Source organism: Mixophyes fleayi, chromosome 2 (assembly GCF_038048845.1).
Source record: "Mixophyes fleayi isolate aMixFle1 chromosome 2, aMixFle1.hap1, whole genome shotgun sequence".
Taxonomy (NCBI): Eukaryota; Metazoa; Chordata; class Amphibia; order Anura; family Limnodynastidae; genus Mixophyes; species Mixophyes fleayi.
This window is the reverse complement of record NC_134403.1, coordinates 9,563,557-9,586,582: the sequence shown is the minus strand read 5'-3', so window position 1 is coordinate 9,586,582 and position 23,026 is coordinate 9,563,557. Positions and strand designations below refer to the sequence as shown.

General features: G+C 41.3%; 1 protein-coding gene across 1 annotated transcript; it reads right to left on the bottom strand.

Moving 5' to 3' along the window:
* Positions 1-8,112: 8,112 nt before the first annotated feature.
* Positions 8,113-9,060, bottom strand: LOC142140029 (olfactory receptor 52A1-like). The gene has a single exon (XM_075197890.1). It carries the CDS (start codon positions 9,058-9,060, stop codon positions 8,113-8,115), a length of 948 nt encoding a protein of 315 aa, XP_075053991.1.
* Between the last annotated feature and the right edge of the window lie 13,966 nt (positions 9,061-23,026).

Genomic DNA, 23,026 nt, shown 5'->3' with positions numbered 1-23,026 from the left:
TCTATAGATAAGGACACAACTATACAGGCTCATATCAAAGGTATAAGTCCAGATAATATTAAAGATAAATATCAAGGTCAAAACCCACATTTAGACCATCTGGTGACAGGGTTTGAAGGTTGAAAATCCACTTCATTTTTTCTTGGGAAATCAACCTTATATAATCCCCTCCCTGCCAGAGCTTGTTCACCTTATGTATCCCAATGAACTTTAACTTGAAGGGGTCATGGTCATGGAAATGTAGGAAGTGGTCAAGGACGCTATGTGTTGTCATTTTGTTTCTGATGCTCCTATGAAGTTCCTGAATTCTAGTGCTCAGTTTTCTAATTGTTCTGCCAATATACTGTTTCCCACAGGGACATTCCAGTAAATAGATGATCCCTGTTGTGTCGCAGGACTGTCTGTCTTTAATAGTATAATTGACATTAGTAATGTTTGACCTATAAGTATTCAGAGGTTTAGTGTCCCTATAGCCATTTGTCTTGCACTCTGTGCAGCGGTTGCAGTAGAAAAAGCCATGTGTATTCTCATTTAACCAGGTGCTTTTTACATCCTTCATCTTCGTGGGTATAGTGCACTTAACCAGCTGCTTCCTTAAATTGTCGGCCTTTTTATAATTAAATTTGGGCTTAGGTGGGATAATAGTTCTTAATGTGTTATTACCTAGAAGGACTACCCAGTGTTTCTAAATAATTTTTTCAAATTTATATGAGTTTCCGCTATTTCTGTTGATAAAGGGGATTTCAGCTAAACTCTTTTCATTGTTGTCCTTATCTTTTGTTCTTAAAAGTTCTTCCATTTCAGTGTTCCTTACTCCAATGTTGGCCTTATTTATCAAATCTCTGCCTGATCTTCGTACTGTCCCACACTAGAACAATTACGTCTCCACCTGATAAACTGGCTTTTAGGGATGTTACTCAACCATTTGACATGATGGTTGCTTGAGGTAGCTATATGGGAATTACAATCAACAGGCTTGAAGAAAGTTTTTGGCTCTAGCCTGTTGTTTTGGACATAGATTTCTACGTTCAAAAACCCTTAGTTGTACTGCTATTAGAAATAAACTGAATGTTTAAATCATTATTATTGATGTATTCAATGAATAGCTTAAATTCTAATGATGTCCCTGTACATATACACAGGATGTCGTCTATATAGCGACGCCATGTGTGTAACTTGCTTGCAAAAGGGATTATTATTCCAAATAGTTCTTTCTTCCCAGTGGGCCACAACCGGGTTCACGTAACAGGGCGCGAACTTTGCTCCCATTGCAGTTCCTCGGAGCTGCCTATAATATGACCCACTGGACCAGCAGTATTTATGTTGCAATACAAAATGAATACTATCGAGGAGGAAATCAATTTGTTTCTGTGTTGGATCGGATTCTTTCTCCAGAATATTCTTAACATAGCTACATCCAGATTGGTGGTCAATAATAGTGTATAGCGACGTGACGTTACATGTCATAAGTGTTAAGTGTTGTTCGCACTCTACATCCTTAAGAATGCTCAGGACATGCCCAGTATCACTCAAATAACTTCTCTGTTTTCGAACCAATGGTTGCAAGAAGTGATCAATATAGCTTGAGATATTACTCGTGAGAGATCCTATCCCTGAGACAATTGGTCTCCCAGGTGGGTTGACTAATGTTTTATGCAGTTTGGGGAGCTGATATATAACCGACAATCTAGAGTTTTTTACAGAGAGGTAGCTATACTCCTCTTTATTTAGAATGCCTAGGATTGCTGCCTCATCCAGAAGTAGCTCAAGCTCTTTCTGATAGCTCTCAGTCGGATCCCCTGGGAGGATCTCATAGGTTTCTAGATCCTCTAGTTGTCTTTTAAGTTCAGCCTCATAATTGTGCTTGCTTAGGACAGCAATACCACCCCTTTTATCAGCAGGTTTAACTATTAGTCCACTATCCTTTTTTAGCTCCTTAATTGCTTTCTTTTCAGAGTATGTAATATTGTGATGAGTAGTATTCTCAATTGGAGTAGCCTCCAAGTCTTTTAGTACTAATTTTTGGAATGTATTCATAAAAAATCCCTTTACATGGTTAGGGTAAAGGTCGATTTGGATCTAAAATTATTATGTTAGTAGTCATTGCTTTCCTCTTACATGGTGTATCCCTTAGTGGGTCTAATGTTTTGTGCAAAAAGCTTCTCTAAAGTCATCCTTCTGATTGTTATGGCCACCAGTGCAGCATAAACTCATAGAACAGATTGAAGAGGTCTTCACCTTTAGCAGCCGCCTTTCCCGTAGAGACTGGTTATGCTCACAGTGTTCTACCTAGTACATTTGGTCATCATTTCCATTCACTGAGTGTTTTTAATCATTTTGCTAATGTATCATCTGTTTATAATAAAGATATTACTCTTAACAGAAATTTACTATATATATTGAACCAAAAGAGTGCCCTATATACACATTTTCCCATCCTTCCCCTTTTCCTTTTTTCCTTTTTCAATACATATGCTCACAGGTACTCAGATGCCCCCAGGTCTTATGCTCAGAGTAGTATGAGTTTATGCTTACACGGTAGCGCACAGGTATAGGAGGTTGCACACGGAGTAGGGACAGGCCAGATGACAGCGGACTGGGCCGGGCACCAGAGGGTATGTCAGGTATAAGCAGAAAGGTCAAGGTCACAGGCACAGGTTCTGGATCCAGGAACAGGCGATAGGTCGGGGTCACTAGCAGAGGTTCAGAATCCAGGTTCAGGCAATAGATTAGGGTCAGAAGCACAGGTTCAAAGTCCAGGAACAGAAAAAGGTCATACACGGGTAGTCAATCTCAGGTTAAACACCAATCACAGGAACAAAGTAGCAGGTAGCAGAACTGGAACAGGACGCTATAACCGGCAGTGAGGCTCAGTCCTCACTGCCTTAAATAGTACAGATCGCCAATCAGAATGCAGTCCAGGATGTGTTCCCAGCATCAGAATAATTAACATGCAGAGCCTGCAGCCAATCGTATATACAGAGTGCCAGCAGTAAACTAAAGCTTTAATCAGCCTTGATTAGCTGATCCTACACAGTTTTGCAGGGCTGGCCCTACCTAGTCCTGTGCACACGCGGCCGGCTGTTTGACAGCTGGCCGGACGCGGCATCAGGGAGACCAAAGCGTCCTGGTTGTTGCCCAGGCAACCGGGACACAGAAACCGGAAGTGACGCCCCGGTTACCATAGCAACGACTGGGACGTCACCAGCAGACCCAGGAGAATCGCGGCGGTGCCCGCGGTCGCCGCGACTACTAACACTGATAAATTTATGGATGTCTATATAGGTGTCAAATTTACTGAACTGCCTTGTGGGGGCAAATTTCAAACATTTACTGAGAACTCTTATCTGTGGATTTGTCAATGTCGTCTCACTGAGATTAAAGATGCCTTCACCTATAGGTTTTAGCGTCATATCTTGTCCCCTTATCTGGCACCTAAGTTTCTGTCCTCCTCGTTTTCATCTAAACTTGTTGGGCTCCTTCTTCTTTTCTGGCCTAAAAGACTTTCTCCCTTCATCTCTTTGTTCCATCGGGATAGGGTCTCCTTGGCTAGGTCTAAAAAAATTGCAATATTTTCATCAGCATCAGATTGTTTGGGGGGTAAAATAGGCTCCTTCTCAGTGGTATGGTCAGATAACTGGCTTAGTTTATCTAAGAAATCCAATTTCAGGTTTGTAGATGCTGTAGATGCCAACTGACTACCCTATGTATAGCCCTCCTTTGCTACCTCTGTGTAGCTTCTTTTTGGAGGGCGGGATGGAGATCCTATATTTCAGGGATCAAGGGGTTTGTAAATTCTAATATTTCTTATCCTCTTTGGGGTAGTTTTAATCAATGGTTATTATTATTATTATTAATTTTTATTTATAAGGCGCCACTAGGTGTCTGTAGCGCCGTACAGGGACAAACAAAATTACAATACAAGGAGAGACAGCACAGTACAGTAAACAATAAGCACAGTAACTCCGTGAGCTCAAAGCACAGCAAGGGCGGGGGAGGGGAGAGGGGAAGGTCTGCGTACGACGGAGCCCAAGAGGGAGGGCACGGATAATAGGGAGACCCCGGGGGGGAAAGGAGGGAGCGGGAGGGGACAGGGGGAAGAGGGTCCTCGAGGAGGACGATAAGGTTTCTGGAGAGCAGAGTTAACAGTGGTGAGACAGGAGGAGGGGTGACCCTGCTCAAAGGAGCGTACAATCTAAGGGGTAAGGTAGACAGACAGAAAGACACGGGGGAGAGAGGGAGGAATGGAGGATAGGGGAAGAGGAATGAAGGGGAAGAGGCAGAAAAAAAGGAAGGTAATTAGGTGGGAGACTGGAAGGCTTTACGAAAAAGGTGGGTTTTTAAAGCCCGTTGATTTAAAACCTGCTTTTCTTGTGGGATAAGGTGGATACCTAAAATTCTCTCTTCTCCTATATTTGTTGGTCAGATGGGTCTTTCCAGTTTGAGTACTAGATAGTGTCTGTTTTTTTGGATTGTGTATGAATTCACTCATATATTTGTTCTCATGTTCTCTGAAATCGGATTCATAGTCCTTGATGTCTCTCAGAAATTTATTTTCTTTAACCCTTGTAATGTCATCCTCTAGTTGTGTTAGTTTGTTCCTAGTGAGTGGTTCTAGGTTAAAATAGTCCTCTAGATTACTAATGTCAATTATACTATTAAGACAGACTGTCCTGCTACACAACGGGGATCATCTATTTACTGGAATGTCCCTGTGGGAAACAGTATATTGGCAGAACAATTAGAAAACTGAGCACTAGAATTCAGGAACTTCATAGGAACATCAGGAACAAAATGACAACACATAGCGTCCCTGACCACTTCCTTCATTTCCATGACCATGACCCCTCTAAGTTAAAGTTCATTGGGATACATAAGGTGAACAAGCTCTGGCGGGGAGGGGATTACATAAGGTTGATTTCCCAAGAAGAAACAAAGTGGATTTTCAACCTTCAAACCCTGTCACCAGATGGTCTAAATGTGGGTTTTGACCTTGATATCTATCTTTAATATTATCTGGACTTATACCTTTGGTATGAGCCTGTATATTTGTGTCCTTATCTATAGACTCACTGCTTTGATTATTTGTTTATCATTAATTTATGTTTGCTATGTTTTTCTACTCTGACCTCCAGCAAAATGGCTCCTTAAGTGGTGGACAAGAAGAGTTTACTATTCTTTCATCCACCATCATCATGATAAAATTGAGCCAATGGCTGTGACTATTTGCAAACAAGTGCTTGGTGATTGCATGGGAACTTTTGCAGCCAATTCATCCTATGACTGAACCCTATCTGTGCTATCCAGACGAGGCATCTTATCCGCTTAAATTGGCACAACGCTACTGAGAGTTTACTCCACCATATTATTATTATTATCATTTATTTGTTAGGCGCCACAAGGTATCCGCAGCGCCGCACACAGTACTAACAGTAGACTACACAGGGTGAAACCATACAGAACAATGAACAAAAAGTACCAATACTTCAGAATCTCCGGCTAGTCATATGCAGAAAAGATGGAGCGGAAGAACAGGTATGGAGACAGGAGGGGAGGGTGCCCTGCTCATACAAGCTTACATCCTAAGGGAGGGTAAACAGACCAGGCACAAGAGGAGCCAGTTGAGGCAAGAGGAGAGAAGGGAGGACGAGCTAAAGGGAGGAGATGGGGGTTAAGTAGATGGTTGATAGGCTTTGAGGAAGAGGTGAGTTTTGAGTGTACGTTTGAAGGAGCACAGAGTAGGAAAGAGACGGATGGAACGAGGGAGGTCGTTCCAGAGAAGGGGGGCTGCATGGGAAAAGTCTTGGATTCTGGAGTGGGAAGAGGTGATAAGAGTGGAGGAGAGGTGGCGGTCGTTGGCCGAGCGCAGGGAGCGGGCAGGAGGTTAGAGATATAAGGGGCAGTAGAGTTGGAGAGAGCCTTGTAAGTGGTGGTGAGGAGTTTGAAAAGGATTCTGTAGGGGAAGGGGAGCCAGTGTAAGGAAAGGCAGAGAGAGGAGGCAGAGGAGGAGCGGCGTGAGAGGAAGATGAGTCTTGCGGCCGCATTGAGTATAGAGCGGAGGGGGAGAGACGGGAGTGGGGGAGGCCAGTGAGGAGGAGGTTACAATAATCGAGGCGGGAGATGATGAGTGCCTGGATGACAGTTTTGGTGGCATCCTGAGAGAGAAAAGGACGGATGCGGGCGATGATGCGTAGTTGGAAGCGACAGGCTTGGGCAAGGGAATGAATGTGGCGGGCAAAAGAGAGAGAGAGGAGTCAAAGGTGACACCCAGGCAGCGAATTTGGGTGACAGAGGAGATGGTGGTGTTGTTGACGACAATAGAGAGGTCATGGTGGGATGGGAGTCTGGGTGGAGGAAAGACAATGAGTTCAGTTTTAGAGATATTGATTTTGAGAAAGCGCTCGGACATCCAGGAGGAGATGGCGGAGAGGCAGTCGGATACTTGAGCGAGGAGGGTGGAGGAAAGATCAGGAGAGAAGATATAGAGTTGAATGTTGTGGAAATCCATAGCTTTCCACAAGTATTCCACTAAACTACTGAACAGTGAGTGATTTTCTATACACCACCCTACAGAGGCACATTTAAGTATCTGCACTTTTTGCTATTGTTCAGAACTGTTATGGAAATTGATTCTCTCCTTAACATATCTGAGATATTGGAGTTCTACCTGTGTCCCTCCATTCTTATAGAAGCTATATCTATGTGAATTTATATGGAGGAATACTTTTTATAACTGGATTTATGGTATATTATGCCTTCAACACTTTGAGTGTATATACCAGAGTATTGCTGGTCTGGACCATATATGAACTATATGTTTTAATTTTAAGTATTTCTCTATTTTCCTGATTAATAAATATTCTATCGCACATTTTATATTTCAATATCATTCACTTCCTTTGCCTGAGACTACTGATCTTATCCATCTCTCAGACCGCCAGGTAATACTGCTCTTTTACCTTTTTTTGATTTCTCTAGGGGAAGGTCCCCCCTTTAACAAAGTATTCCCATAAGGGACAGCATTTCACACACTAATATTTAGGAAGCACAGTTTATCCCCACTTTTCTATTATATTCTATATTTTACTTGCAAAGTATGGGGGTGAAAATATATATTATGTCAACAAGCAATATTAAGTAAATTACTGCTGTTATTTCAGTAACTGGCCAAAGGGTAGAAGTTGAGCTTGGAAAGTATTGAAAGCATCAGTGCATCTGGAGTGCATCCTTGCCAGCCAGGAGAAGGAAAGGGTTGTTTTTTTTATTTTACACTCCATCTTGAACCAAATCACTGATTAGCTGTCGGCTGCGACCCTCACCAATCATTGTGTGTTTTCGCCTTTCTCTTTGTGGGGCCCTCACCGGTACATTGGTGAGTAAGATATTTGGGCGGCATACTTCCCTGCCTCGGATATCTGTAGCCCCGCACCCAGGCCCAGAGCAAATCGAGGTGTCAGCAATAGGAGTAGAGTGCTGGGTCTCTACTTCTGGTCGTCACCTCGGACACCCCCCTTCCTTCCCCTCCAGATTATTGCACTCCAGTAATTGTTGCGCTTTCTCAACTAGACTCAAGCGGTTTGGACAGATTGTTGCTGAAGAAGGGGCGTGACTGCCAGGTGATCTGAACGAAACCAGGTAATGCTGTTACGCTAATAATAAATGCAGAATTCCTATTCATTACTTTTCAAAAAGGAATTAAGTGAGTGAGAGCCTTGCAGGAGGGTGGGGGGGGGAGGATTAGACTGAAAATTTGCCTACGACACCTAGAGACCTTGCACCCCCCTGGATATAAATAAGAAATTATTGGCAACATCTTAGAAAATTCATGTATATTGCATATAATTTATTTCTCACAATAAAAACTTCAATAAAACAAACTCATAATATAAATAACAGATGCAGAAACATGTTCTAATTTAGTCTCTTTGTCATATCTTCAATTCCTTGTGTATGTGTATATGGTAGAGTAAGTCATGGCAGCTGTTATATGGAACTGTCTTCTTTCTGATCATTTCATCCTCGGCTTCTCAGCTGTAGGTGTAAGTGATGCATTGCAGACCCTCAGTTTACATTCTACATTATTTCAGAATCGCCCAGTTATAATTCTAATCGTTAATGTCTAGAGTTTTTTTGATATCTCCATAAGAATTTCCATACTTGTTCCCGGATCTGCTTTGTCTTCATGCCATACACGAGTGGATTTAGCATGGGTGGAACCAGTAGGTACATGTCAGAGAGAATAATGTGGATATAGGGTGGAATCCACTTACCATATCGGTGTGATAGAAAAGAAAAAATGGCCAAGACATATAAACTTAGAAAGACACAAATATGAGGTGCACATGTGTTAAATGCTCTCAGACGAGAGTCTTTAGATGGAAGACTGAAGACTGCACGGAAAATCATGGAATAAGATAATAGAATAAATAGCAAATCAACACCGACAATAGTAAAGGCCACCAATAACCCTAAAGCGCTATTTATTCTAATGTCAGCTGCGGCAAGTTTCACAACCGCCATGTGCTCGCAGTAAGAATGCTCTATGATGTTGGTCTTAAATGCAGGAAATCTCTTGATCAAAATGATGCAAGGACCAACCAAAACAGCAGCTCTGACCAGCAACACGATGACCAATTTACCTATCAGATTTCTGGTCATTGTAGAACCATACCTGAGTGGCTGACATATGGCAATGTAACGGTCAAATGCCATGGCCAGTAATAACCCAGATTCAATGCTTGTAAAGGAGTGGATGAAGAACATCTGGAGAAGACATGCATCAAAGCTAATATGTCTGTCATTGAACCAAAAAATACATAATACTTTAGGGCCCATGCTTGTGCTAAGTAGGATGTCATTGGATGCCAGCATGGAAAGGAATATAAACATGGGCTTGTGGAGTCCGGGTGATGCTGAGATAACAACCAGTAGTGTTATATTTCCCAACATGGCGAGTATATAAAATATACAGAAGGAGGTTGAGATTAACTTGTGTTCATTCTCTAGACCAGGAATCCCAACCAGTATAAAGAATGTTGGATAAAATGTGGAATTTAACATGCTTTGCTGAAGCCCATGGAATCTGATCATCATTGTCTGCATATACCCCTGGTGTTCCCTGAAGGTGACATGAATGTAAAATTCAAACAATCAATTCAGTTATAGAGAATGGACCATACCATTCAATCCTCAGTGGTGACTTTAAATAATTAAATATGGGCCTACATGTCTGAAAGGGTCACTTAGGGACTGAAAACGCAGCGTACTACCCACAAGTACTACTGACGTATTCCAACGCTCGAATTGCAGACCCTATGCCGATTCCTGTGCAAATTTCCATGGATCGAAAAAATATGCATGTAGAATATGACAATGGGTGGCCTGGGTGGTTCATGGACATTATTCTGTACTACATGATAGACAGAATCATGCACCTAAATATCCGCCAACCAGAAATATTTAAATGATCTTGGGGAGAAGAGGAGACTACTCATGCACTCTATGAAATCATCCCTGACCTGTGTGGAGCTGCAATTCTTTAGGCATATTAAATATCAAAAAATTTACATAAGCCCAAAAGTGACAGAGGGCAATAAATGCTTATAAAAGGCCACCGTTGGGTGTCAGGTTGCCTCCTAGGCTCCCCCACAGCCCTAGGCGGCCATCTGCACTGCCTAACGGTTAATTCGTCCCTGGCCATGCCGTGTTGGCCACACCCATCCAGTGCAGTGTGTAGACCAATGAATCGTAACTGAGTGGACTCAACAAGTGTCACTTCTCTGAGATAAACTCTCTGAATCTAAGCCATTTATATATTGTTTAATATGATGATATCATTTTATAGTATATTATTATATTATATGCATTCTAATGAGGACTCTATTTTAACACATTACATGATAGATTATAAAATCCATCTTCTCATTTCATTTATGGTGTCAAGAAAAATGGAATTAATGAAATATTACTGCCAACTAGCAGGTGGTGTCAGGCTCTCTGGATTGAGATATCTAGATGCCAGATTCCAGTGGACCAGAAAACCCACACAGAATACAAAATACAGATTAATTTAGTTCTCAAATTTGATGGCATTGAAGAAACATCTAAAATATCGGGGTCTGGTTGAATTTACTTTTTTTTTTGGACAATCAATGTTCTTTTTGACAAACCATGTTACAATGCAAGGGGTGCGAATTAGTTTCTTTTTTCACATAAGTTAAATGCTGGCTGTTTTTTCATGTAGCACACAAATACTTGATAGTTTTATTTTTACAATGAAATGTAAAATAGATCTAGGGCATGCCCTACCCCAACTATAAATATGTCCCCACATTTAAGTTTACCCCCCCTCCAAGGCAACATGGTTTTGCCAAGGTGCAAAGTTACTCCTTTTTTATGCTTTGCTCTACTTAATAACTCAGGTCCAACATCTGTAGTCCTAAGCTCTGGAGTTACAGACACGTAACTGTCTCCTACGACCAATGTGCAGCAAATTAGGTCAGTAATCAGTGAAATACTTCAAATGACTGATTTACACTTAAATTTCTACTGAACATACAAAATGAAAACCAACAGTGAGCCGGGAATGTTCCCCATTCTAATCTGCATTCCAATAAATTCCATTCCAATAAACAGACATCGAATAAATCTCACATGGGGCTTCAAGTAGGGACTGTAGCATAAGTGCGATTCACATGGATGCTATCGAGAATGCAGGATGGACTATACACAGGGCCGGTGCTAGGGTCTGTGGCGCCCTAGGCACATTTACAAAATCGGCACCCCCCGACCCCCACCCGGCACCTTTTCAAAATCGGCACCCCCACCCTGCACACTTACAAAATAGTGTGTAAGTGTGCAGGGTGGGGGCGCCGATTTTGAAAATGTGCGTCTTTTCTTACCTGCTTCTAACTTGCCTCCTCTCTGCTCCGTCTCCTCCCCTCCACTCACTGACACTGTCGGGCCGTGATGATGATGTCATGCCCGACAGTCAGTCAGTGAGTGGAGGGGAGGAGACGGAGCAGAGAGGCGGCGGTGGGGGTGAGCAATAGTCCCTCCCCCCCTCCCTGTGGATGTATGTGAAGCTGTACGGCGGCCGTGAAAGGTATGGTCAGTGGTCGCCGCACAGTTTTAAAGAAATTTTTAATCTGTGGCGCCCTCCAGAGCCCAGCGCCCTAGGCAAGTGCCTAACCTTGCCTAATGGGAGCGCGGGGCCTGACTATAGATAAACAAGCATAGCAGAAGTTGCTTCATTTGGTAATTCTTAAACGACAATTATATTTAAAATTATAGCTGTGCGCATAGCCCCGCATTTTGGTTTTGGTTCTAAAACCATCTTCGTATTTTGATTTTGGCCAAAAATCCTCATGTATTTTGTATGTTATGGATTTGTATCTGGATTTAACTAATTATTTAGAAAAATTGGTCAAATCATGTGATTTTGAGCTGTTTTTGTTCCTACACTACTATTTATAGAATTAACATTCATATATAGTCATTTACAGCTTATTTTCTAATGATCTCTTCACAATTGCCACCCCACAGCCGAAATGGTTTGAGAAAATCGCTGAAGTGTGGAATTTCTCGTCGTTGCTACCTCTTGCTGTGTGTGATACATATGTTTAACAGTTACATGATCGACATTCATATGGTTGACACCATAATATAGACTGTGTTGGAAAGTCAACAATAATGGCATCAACAGTATTATTAGATATTATTAGGTCGACGTTTGAAATCTAGACATGTAGATGTCTACATTTTAAATGTCGTAAATGAAATGTAGATGTATTATTAGTTCAATAATTTGAATGTGAATTAGTGAAGCCACTGACACAGAGAGGAGCTTGTCTGTGTTTGACTTTAAGCAGCATCCGTACCCCCATATCAATATCTCTTCATTTTAAAATCCAAGTGTTTGACTGTGAAAGCACTTGTGTGAAGGTCAGTATCACATCTGTGCTAGTAGGCGGATAAAATACAAGATGCAGTGTTTGATGGCACTTCTCAAATAAAACCAAAACATTTTCTTTAAGGATCCAATTTAATTAAGTTGAATGATATTGTGGAGCAGCATCTACATTGTAAGGTAACAGTCCCTCCTTTCCCTATCTTATTGGGAATCCATCTGGGGGGTGGCAGCTACAAGTAGTTCCAACTTCAAGTAGCTCTACTCCTCTTGTCAACATTGGATCAGTCAGTCATGTTGTGAATCATAGATAAGGAGCATCCTAGTAGTAGTATTATATGTGATAATTATTTTTCAACCTCTCTGAAAAAAAAAAAGTCATATAGGAAGAAAGTGTAAGAAAGGGCGCCCCAAATCCAACATGTGTATCGTCCCAGCCAACCACCAGATACTGGTTACACAGTTATGTCGACTCAGGCTCCCACCATTAGAGAGTTACATAAATGTACATAGTATAATGCTATAGAAATTCTATAAACGTGGATTCCTATATTGCAAAAATAATTGTATACAAGATAATATCTCCCACTTGTCATATGGTAATGGAATAACTCAGTCATGTAAAATAATTACACTAAAATTGAATTAAAATGTCTACATGATTTGGTATGTGGCTCTTATAGTCCAGTGCATCGAAACATCTGACACCATAACTCTTTACACACTCGTCAGTGTTGTATGTGTTAAAGATGACCCCTTACAGATCTGGTATGAATATCGGTGTGTGAGTACTCACATACAGTCTCATGGCTTTCCAAAGGAGCTTCTGTATATTGGTCCGTTAATATATTGTGGGTCACATTTGGCAGTGGAATTTTTTTAAATTGTTGCGGCACACAGCCGTTCTATTCACATTCCGACTTACTGTCAGATGGAACGCATGGTGCGTTCCAAAAGCCGAATTTCTGGCTTTCACCTCCCGCACTGAAACGCATGTAGCATCCTTGCCTTATATTCCGTGCTGCAAGATTATGTTATGTTGTTAAGTTACTTAAATACAGTTTGACACTGCATACATGGGGTCTTCTCTCCACCCTACGCATTTCACCCTTTAAGGCTTTGTCAGGGATAAGGATTCCCTCATGGTATCTTCATTAAATAGTCACTCTTAATTGTCCAGCTAATCAGATTGGGGCTAAACTCCGTCCCTAAATTCACATTCTTCTTGACCACTCGTATTACACTGTGTCCACTTGATATCTTATATTCATATTATATAATGTCAGACTCCTACTATTCTCTTCATGTATCAATAACATAGATTGTATATTATAGATTATATAAAACATATACTCTCGCTGAGATACAGTAATATCATTTGAGGAACAGACAACGTCCTTATTACTAATTATACTAATTCAGATGAATATATAAAAATTAACATAGGGCTCTTTTCTCCCTATATGTTAAGTACTTGTGTGTCCCTACATTCTCCTATACGTAAGGATCATTTTATTTCTCCAGAAAGCTTCCAAAATCAATATCAATATTTAACCCTTTAGGGGTCAAGGTGGCTAATTCAAAGATCCACCCTTGAGATTTTGGTCAGATAGTCCCTTCCTCTTCAATGTTTGGTAATGGCTTTTATCCCTAAGAACTTAAGGCTAGATGGATCTGTGTAATGTTCTTTGGCATAATGACTTGAAACACTGTGAGTTTCAATTCTATTCCGGATATTCCTGCATTGTTCATAAGTCTTACTTTCAAACTTCTAATGGTATGGCCTATGTATTGTAGGCCGCATGGGCATTGTAAAAGGTAGATCACTCCACCATTGTTGCAGGTGATCTTTTCTTTTATGGTGGATTTATTCCCATTTGAGTTTGAAATAAATTCGTGAGTTTGTCTGGTATGACTCACATGGGTCAATTTACATGTGTAGCAATGATTACAATGATAGAAACTTGTTTTTCTCTCATTCAGCCAGGTTTCTCCTGTATCTTTGACCGTCATAGGCACTATTAACCAAATCCTGTTTAAGACTATGACTTTTTATAAATACAATGCTCGGATTCTCTTGTACAATTCCTTTTAACTTCTCGTCCTTTAAAAGGATCGGCCAGTGTTTAGTTATAATCTTCCTAAACTCATCCTTAACGCATACAACACTGACGAGTGTGTATAGAGTTATGGTGTCAGATGTTTGGATGCACGGGACTATCAGAGTCACATACTAAATGATGTGGACATTTTAATTTAATTTTAGTGTAATTATTTTACATGACTGAGTCATTCCATTACCATATGACAAGTGGGAGATATTATCTTGTATACAATTATTTTTGCAATATAGGTTTATATGAATATCCTAATAAATATATGAAGCATTTAGCAAAGCTATATTGTGCTCACCATTTTATTTGTGGTGCCAGGGAATCCCCGTTTATAGAATTTGTATAACAAGCAGCTTGTATAACTGCTAATCCCTATTGGTACTTTCTTGAATAGGACTTAGCTTATATCTCTATGAAAGTATCAAACGGCTGCCTTAATACAACATAGGAAGGCGCTACACTTTTTTTCTGTGTATTTGTAATTTTATATAAAGTCTGCTTTTATTAGAGATGGGTGGGCTCGGTTTCCTTGAAACCGAACCCACCAGAACTTTGGGGTTTCGAGTACCGAGCCGAGTTGGCTCGGTACTCTCGCGCCTATTCGGATTCCAAAACAAGGCAAAACGTCATTGTGACGTCGTCGGATCTAGCGCCATTTGAGAGAGGGACAGGGTTAGGTCATAGTAGAGCAGGCAAAGTGATAGAGTAGAAATAGGAGGGTGGGTATTTTTCTGAATTTGCACTACAAAGTGTTTGGGGTCTCATATACCCCCTTCTAAAAAAGCTATATTTGCTGAGTGCTGAAATACGAATATAGCACTGGAATTTTCTGAATTTGCACTACAAAGTGTTTGGGGTCTCATATACCCCCTTCTAAAAAAGCTGTATTTGTTGAGTGCTGAAATCCAAATATAGCACTGTATATTTCTGAATTTGCACTACAAAGTGTAGGGTCGTATTAAAATGGATTCACAGCAGTATACATATGAGCAGGAGCAGCAAGCAGCTGCTGCCACCAGCCCTGATGGTAGTTTTCCCTGTACGTCATCTGGTAAAGCCTATGTAAAAGTACATAGTCTTTTGAAGTCAGGGAAAAAAATCACACAAAAAAAAACCTTTTACTGTGTTGAAGAGAAAAAGAGCTGTAATACAGGAAAAGTTAACTGTCGATAAAAAAAAAAAATTGCCAACATGCCATTCTACACATGCAGTGGCAAAGAAAGAATGAGGCCTTCGCCTTTCTCTATAAGTGCGAGATCGAAAAATGTTACTGAGGCTTCTTCTTGTAAGGTCACTCGTGACCAAGCAAGACCAAGTAATTTGGAGTCCAAAAGTGGTGCATAGCTACTGTTACGTGTGAAAGCCGAGCTGCAAGAAAACAGTAAGGCATTAGAGGAAAATGTATGCTCAGAATGAAAATTGACACCAATCCCTGAGGAGTCTCCATTCACGAGTGGTATGTGTAATCGTGACCATTCTAATAGTGTACCCATAAAGAAGGGCACTTTCAGCATTTTTGCTGATGTGTGCCTTAACAGCCCAAGTGTAGCCGGTGATACACCAATTGAGGATGCCACTTTGGAATTGGAAAGCCAACAAGGGCGCTAATGAGGATGTTGATAAGGATGAGATTGTTTGTGTAAGTCCTGCACCAGTAGAAGCAGTTCTGGCACGTGACAAGAAGAAGGCCACTGTCATGCCTGGAAATAAGACCAAAAAAGGCACTTCTTATGTGTGGAATTGTTTCTACCCAAATCCTAACAACAGTTGTCTAGCCATTTGCAGTGTATGTAAAGCCACAGTCAGTTGAGGGAGGGACCTTAACCATCTTGGAACCTCATCCATGTTACGCCATTTGACGCAAGTTCATGGCAAGGTGTTGTGAAAAGCTGAAAGTTATGGTAAAAATAGCAACAAGCAGTCCATCATCATCTAGGACCTTCTCTCACCTACATCCCGACGCCTGCAATCTACACCCACAACACCGTCCTCATCAATATCCTCAGTAGCGATCGGAGTTAGCCCTGCATCCCACTTGGTAAGGCTCGATGACTCCGGCACTATAATTGATTCCTCTGAAGAATTGTTGAGCGTTAGACCCATTGCTGCTGCTGTTGCTGGTCCTGGGGCTGAATCTTCCTCCTATAAGCAGCCCAAGAAGAAGAGCACTAGTACTTTACAACAATTAACTGTGAAACAATCTTTGCTAGAGGAAGCAAATATGACAGCAGTCACCCAGTCGCAAAGCGGATCACAGGCGACTATGCTAGTGTTAGATCTGCGTCCAATATCCACTATAAACGCAGCTGGTTTTTCACAGTTAATTGAGGTTTTGTGTCCCCGTTACAAAATTCCATTGCAACACCATTTTTCACGAAAAGCTATTCCTCAACTGTACCAAAGCGTTCGTAAAAATTTACTAATTGGGCTCAAAAATGCCATTCTACCCACTGTACATTTAACCACAGATATGTGGACAAGTGGAACTGGCCAAACCAAAAATTATATGACTGTGACAGTCCACTGGGTTGATCATTCGCCTTCACATGCATTAACAGCAGCAGCATGTACACCACTACGTAACATTTCTCACAGGCAGGCTACTCTTTGTATCACCGGCTTCACTAACAGGCATACAGCTGATAATTTGTTAAGAAAACTAAGGGATGTCATTGATACATGGCTTATTCCACTTGGACTCTCCCCAGGATATGTTATTTCTGATAATGCCAACAATATTGTGCGAGCATTACAGCTGGGTGAATTCCATTCAATACCCTGTTTTGCTCAGACAATAAACTTGGTGGTGCAGAGCTTCTTGAAAAATAACCGTGAGGTGCAGGAGATGCTTTTGGTGACCCATAAAATTTCGGGACATTTCCGGCATTCTGCCACAGCATGTAGGAGATTGTAGCAGCTCCAAGAACAATTTAATTTGCCCTGCCACCAACTTAAGCAAGAGGTGTTAACAAGGTGAAATTCCACCCTGTACGTGCTTCAGAGGATGGAGGAACAGCGCAAAGTCATACAAGCCATGACATTGGGAAAGGAAGGGGAATGTATTTCAGTCTTCCACAGCGGAGAATCCTTTCTGTGCTGTGCAAGGTGCTGAAACCCTTTGAAGTTGTGACTTGTGAAGTGAATTCAGTCTCTGCTAGCTTGAGACAAGTCATTCCCTTAATTCAACTTTTGGAAAAGCAGCTTGACAAACTGTAGGAGGAGATGAAAGAAAGCAATTCCACAAAGTATGTTGGCCTTGTAGATAAAGTACTTAATTTGCTTCACAATGATCCAAGAGTTATTAAAATCTTGAAGTCAGATCACTATGTTTTGGCAACTGTACTTGATCCTAGGTTTAAGACCTACATCGATTCTATGCTTCCAGATGACTGAGATCTGAACAGTTGCAAGTTGACTACTGAACTGGGCCTTGGTTTGATGACGTCTCCTCCTTCAGTTTCTCAGGCAGCTGCTGCTCGTAAGAAATTGCTCTTTCCTAAGAGAAGCAGTGATGACGCAGGTGGCAGACCACAACAGTTTGATATCTGGACTGGTTTGAAAGATTTTACCAAAAAAAGTGTGACCTCGGCCATAACTCCATCCAATCCTACTATTAATATGCAAAGGATGGTGAGGATTATTTTCAAGAGTTAATTGATATGGAAATGTCAGACAGTCCCTTTCCATACTGGGAGGAAAAACAAGCCATTTGGAGACCCTTGTACAAATGTGCTTTGCAATACCTAAGCTGCCCACCCTCCAGTGTGTACTCAGAAAGAGTATTCAGCACAGCCGGGAACCTTGTCAGTGATCGACGTAGGAGGTTACTTCCTAAAAATGTGGAAAAGATGATGTTCATCAAAATGAACTACATCTTCCACGAGGAAGGCCTTTACTGGCAGCATGGTGGCTTAGTGGTTAGCACTTCTGCCTCACAGCGCTGGGGTCATAAGTTCAATTCCTGACCATGGCCTTATCTGTGTGGAGTTTGTATGTTCTCTCCGTGTTTGCGTGGGTTTCCTCCCACACTCCAAAAACATATTAGTAGGTTAATTGGCTGCTATTAAAATTGACCCTCTCTCTCTCTCTTTCTGTGTGTGTATATTAGGGAATTTAGACTGTAAGCTTCAATGAGGTAGGGACTGATGTGAATGAATTCTCTATACAGCGCTGCAGAATCAGTGGCGCTATATAAATAAATGGTGATGATGATGATGATACATCCAAGTACTGACACTTCTCTAATGGCGGATTCCAGCAGAGATGAATTAATGGTCTGTGATGATGATGTACACACTGATGAGGGTGAGGATGATACTGAAGATGATGATGACATCATCTTGACAGTGTAGAATTCACTTCACAGCACTGTTGGTCTAACATGCCTTCAGGCCATTGATAGCTGTTTTAGTGGGGGCCCAAACAAACCAAGCACTTCAGCCACAAAAGTGGCGCTCCTTGTGGATGAACTGCTTGGCTTGATTAATTGTACATGCTACCTCTCTTAAAATTGAATGGAAATCAATGGAAATTAGTGTTAGTGAGGTTAATGATAATATAGGTACAAAATAATAACGAAATTATGTGATTTTACCTCAAAAAATTTCATTTAATAAAAAATAGCTAAACAAAACCAAATCCATAACCGAAACCCGAAGCTAATACAGATCCAAAACCAAAACCAAAACACGGGGGTCAGTGAGCATCTCTAGCTTTTATACACAATGAACCAATGATATTAAAAAAATCTGGTGTGATCGCAACAGCGTACCATATGCTGCGACTAACCGCAAATGTCTGCATTTAATTGCGATTGCATCATACACGACATAATCATAAATATACCATAATCCAGATTGATCTTTAATACAATTTTAATGATTTGATTTTAACAAAGTATTACAGGGAAAGTTACTGTTTAATGGGGTTATTTGTCTAAAAAAATTGAAAAAAGCTAACTTTTCGTACACCAAGAAAAGGCTCAGACCATGCCCACTTTTAGCTAGTAGTGGTCCTGTTGCATGTACTAGAATACCCATTGCAAAAATAGAGTGCCCAATATGGTCATGCATCTACTGTAGCTTCCCATGTACCACCTTCGCGCTCTTGGTTTAGGTCTGTCACTTCCAAAACAGTCACATTAATGCATAAAAAGAACATAACAATTTTATTTTGTCTTCCTCGGGTCAGGTAGTATTGATTTCCAGAGTTTTAAGGAGATTATTAATTGGCAAGGTAGTACTGCAACTGGGTTCTAGTCTGACAGGGTCCATATCTGTGTAGAGTTTGCATGTTCCCCAGTGTTTGTGTGAGTTTCCTCTAGAGATGCTCACTGACCCCCGTGTTTTGGTTTTGATTTTGGATCTGGATTACCGTCGTGTTTTGGTTTTGCCAAACCGCCATTGCGTGTTTTGGTTTTGGTTTTGTTTGGTTTTGTTTTGCTATTTTGATGAAAAATCAATGTTTTTGGGCATAAAAGAACCGAATTTAGTGCTTCACCTGTTTCTTGGATAAGTAAGGTAATTCTAAAGCTAATAAATTAGGAAGAAAACAATTTAATCCCTGGTAGGCCGTCCTTAATTCTGCACAAAACCTGATTCTCTTCCTCTTCATCTTAGCCTATTGGCAATGCAGCCATCGTCTTTGGGTGTTTATTGCACCCAACACTTATAGTTAAATATATAAAGAAATGGACAAAGGCAGTTTGGTTTCTGTCTCTCTAAGCCCCCCTCCACTTGTAAAAAATACTAAAGCCGCTATAGACTGTACAATATAAATTGAAATGGACAAAGGCAGTTTGGTTTTAGTCTCTTTAGACCCCCCCCCACCCTCCACTTGTAGTTGAATAGAAAAAAAGCAGCCTGCATAGACTGAACAATATACAAAATAAATGGACCAGGGTAGTTTGTTAGCTCTCTATGCCCCCCCCCCCCCGCCCTCCACTTGTAGTTGAATAGAAAAAAAGCAGCCTGCATAGACTGTAGAATTAGAATATAAAAAGAAATGGAGAAAGGCAGTTTGATATCTGTCTGCATCAGACCCCCTCTCCACTAGGAGTAAAATAGAAAACTATTCAGCCGTTATAGACTCTAAAATATAAATAGAAATTGAGAAAGGCAATTTGGTATCTGTCTGCATCATAATCATCAACATTATCATTAGTGCCCTCGTTGCCTACACAAATCTCCTCCTCATCCTCTTCTAATTCCAAAGTGGCATCCTCAATTGGTGTATCACCAGCTACACTCGAACTGTTAAGGCACACATCAGCAGAACTGCTGAAAGAACCCTTCTTTATGGGTACACTGTCACTAACAGAATGCTCACGATTAGACATACCACTGGTGGATGGACTCTCCACAGGGATTGGTGTCATTTCTGATTCAGAGCATACATTATCCTCTAATGCCTTACTGTTTTCTTGCAGCTTGGCTTTGACGCGTAACAGTAGTTGTGCACCACTTTTAGACTCCAAATTACTTGGTCTTGCTTGGTCACGAGTGACCGTACAAGAAGAAGGCTTGGTAACATTTTTGGATCTGCCACTAATAGAGAAAGGCGAAGGCCTCATTCTCTCTTTGCCACTACGTGTGTAGAATGGCATGTTGGCAATTTTTTTTTCATTGGCAGTTAACTTTTCCTCAGTTACACTTCTTTTTTGCTTCAACACGGTAAAAAAAAAAATTTGGTGTGTGTTTTTATGCCGGATTTTAAAAGACTGTGTAGTTTGACATCGCCTTTCCCAGATGACGTACTGGGAACACTACTAGGACTGGTGACAGAACCTGGTTGCTGATTCTGCTCATATGTGGACTGCTTTGAATCCATTATAGTGAGGCCAAAGCACTTGTAGTGCTACAAATTGTTTTAGATACTGCTGACAAATATGACTTTTGACAGCCATAAAAATTACAGTAAAACACTGTGGAATATGGGACACCCCAAAAGCACTTCTAGTGCTAAAAATTGTTTTTTATACTGCTGCCAAATAGGACTTTTGACAGCCAGAAAAATGTCTGCAAAAGAATGGGGGACACCCCAAAAGCACTTGGAGTGCCAGAAACTGAACAAAAACTCAATAGAAACAAAAATGTGCCAATTACTGCTCTGTCCCTGCGCTGATATAGCCAGTGTGACCTAACCCCAGGCGCGGGCTGGGAGGTTTCACCCGGGGGGGGGGGACACAGGCGGCCGCATCACGAGTCATGTGATGCGGCCGACTGTGCGCTGACGCAGATGCGGCCGCCGGTAATATAAAAAAATTATTGCATCCACGGCGGGGGGACGGCGGTGGATGGGGGGAGGCGGCCGGCCTGAACAGCCGCTAGTCTGAGTGGCCCGTGTGCCCACTGCCCCCCGGTCCAGCCCGCCCCTGCCTAACCCTGCTTTCTCCCTTTGTCAAATGGCGATGGATTGCTGTGGAGGCTGGTATTTCAAATCTCGCGAGAACTGAGCTCAGAAAAACAAATACGTCACAATGATGTTTTGCCTAGATTTCGAATCCGAACGGGCGGGAGAGTACCGAGCGTGCTCGGCTCGGTACTCGGATAGACTAAATTCGGTAGGATTCGGATCTCGGGGAACCGAGCCCGCACATCTCTAGTTTCCTCTGGGTGCTATGGGCTCCTCCCCAATACAAAAATATACTCATAGATTCTGATGAAGCTAACTCTAATGTGCATGCAAGTATTTGTGTCTGTGTGGCTTTCTGTGTGCTTGTGTTTGTATGTATTTGTGTTTCTGTGTGTGTGTGTGTGTGTATGTTTATGTGTGTGTGTGTATGTTTATGTGTGTGTGTGTGTGTGTGTGTGTGTGTGCAGAGCTGGATTAAGACTCTGGGGGGCCCGGGGCACTTTGGACAGGGGGGCACTACTGTTAGATGCACACAGCTCTGCCTTCACCAGTAGTACAGTGTGAAGCGGGACATCTCTCCCAACTGTACTTGAAGTTGGACCAAATCCTGACTAAGAAAGACAGTCACCCACATTCGGGACTGCCCCACCAGATTCAGGACAGTTGGCAGACTGTCCTGCTCTCTCCTACCTGTTCTTGTCACTGTCACCGCCTGTGGCTGCTGGTGTTTTAAACTCAGTTGTTGTTTGTGTAGATCCTGGAATGTTCGTGAAAATGTAAAACAGCCCTGACATTACATCAATAGCACCCACATGTAATAAGTAGGCTTCCCTCCCTGCAAACAGGCCTGAATATAAAATTAAATAAAAGTATACAAATTTAATAAAAAAAACCTATTTACCTCCCCACAAAACAGGCCAACAATAAATTAATAGCATTCACATGTAACAAATAAACCCATTTCACACAATCATTGCGGACAATTAATATTTTTATATTCATGTTTGATAAATTTGCCCCCCTTCTCCCCAAACTTAGACCCACATTGAATAATAAATTAATAGTCCAGAAACTCTCTCTCTCTCTCTCTCTCTAATACTACTTTCATAAATATAAAATACAATTAGCAAAAATATTCCCAGGGGTACCGAGCGTTTGTTGGAGGTGTCAGGTGGACCCTGGCACACCCCTTCATATATTTAATTTCTGCCACTAAAGCAGTGTTTCCGGTTCATTGGAAATCTCCCACACCCCCATTCATTAGAGAGTGGCTGCAGAGAATAGAATTCTACAGGTTTATGGATGATTTATCTTTCTCTTCAGCTGATAAGATTGCAGAATATTATGTAATTTGGTGTCCCTGGTTTGCATTTCAGGATACAGGGAAACTAGCTCAATTGATGAATTCAACCCTCTGTCCCTCAGCCGAGAATGACCCATGTTAATTACAATTTTAAGGAGGTAGCTCCCTTTTCCCCACCCGATTTCCCACCTCCTTTTCTTTTCTATAACTTTCTTTAACTTTCTTTTTCTTTACCTCTCCAGGTTATTATCTGAATATGGCATCGTTACATTTCTTTTTTTTCTTTTTTTTTTATCTTTATCTTAATTCCTCTCCTCCTCGGATAAAATTTATATATCTTTTATTTTC

Excerpts from the sequence above, each read along its gene's own strand:
- LOC142140029 (XM_075197890.1), bottom strand. The coding sequence starts at position 9,060 with ATGTTAAATTCCACATTTTATCCAACATTCTTTATACTGGTTGGGATT.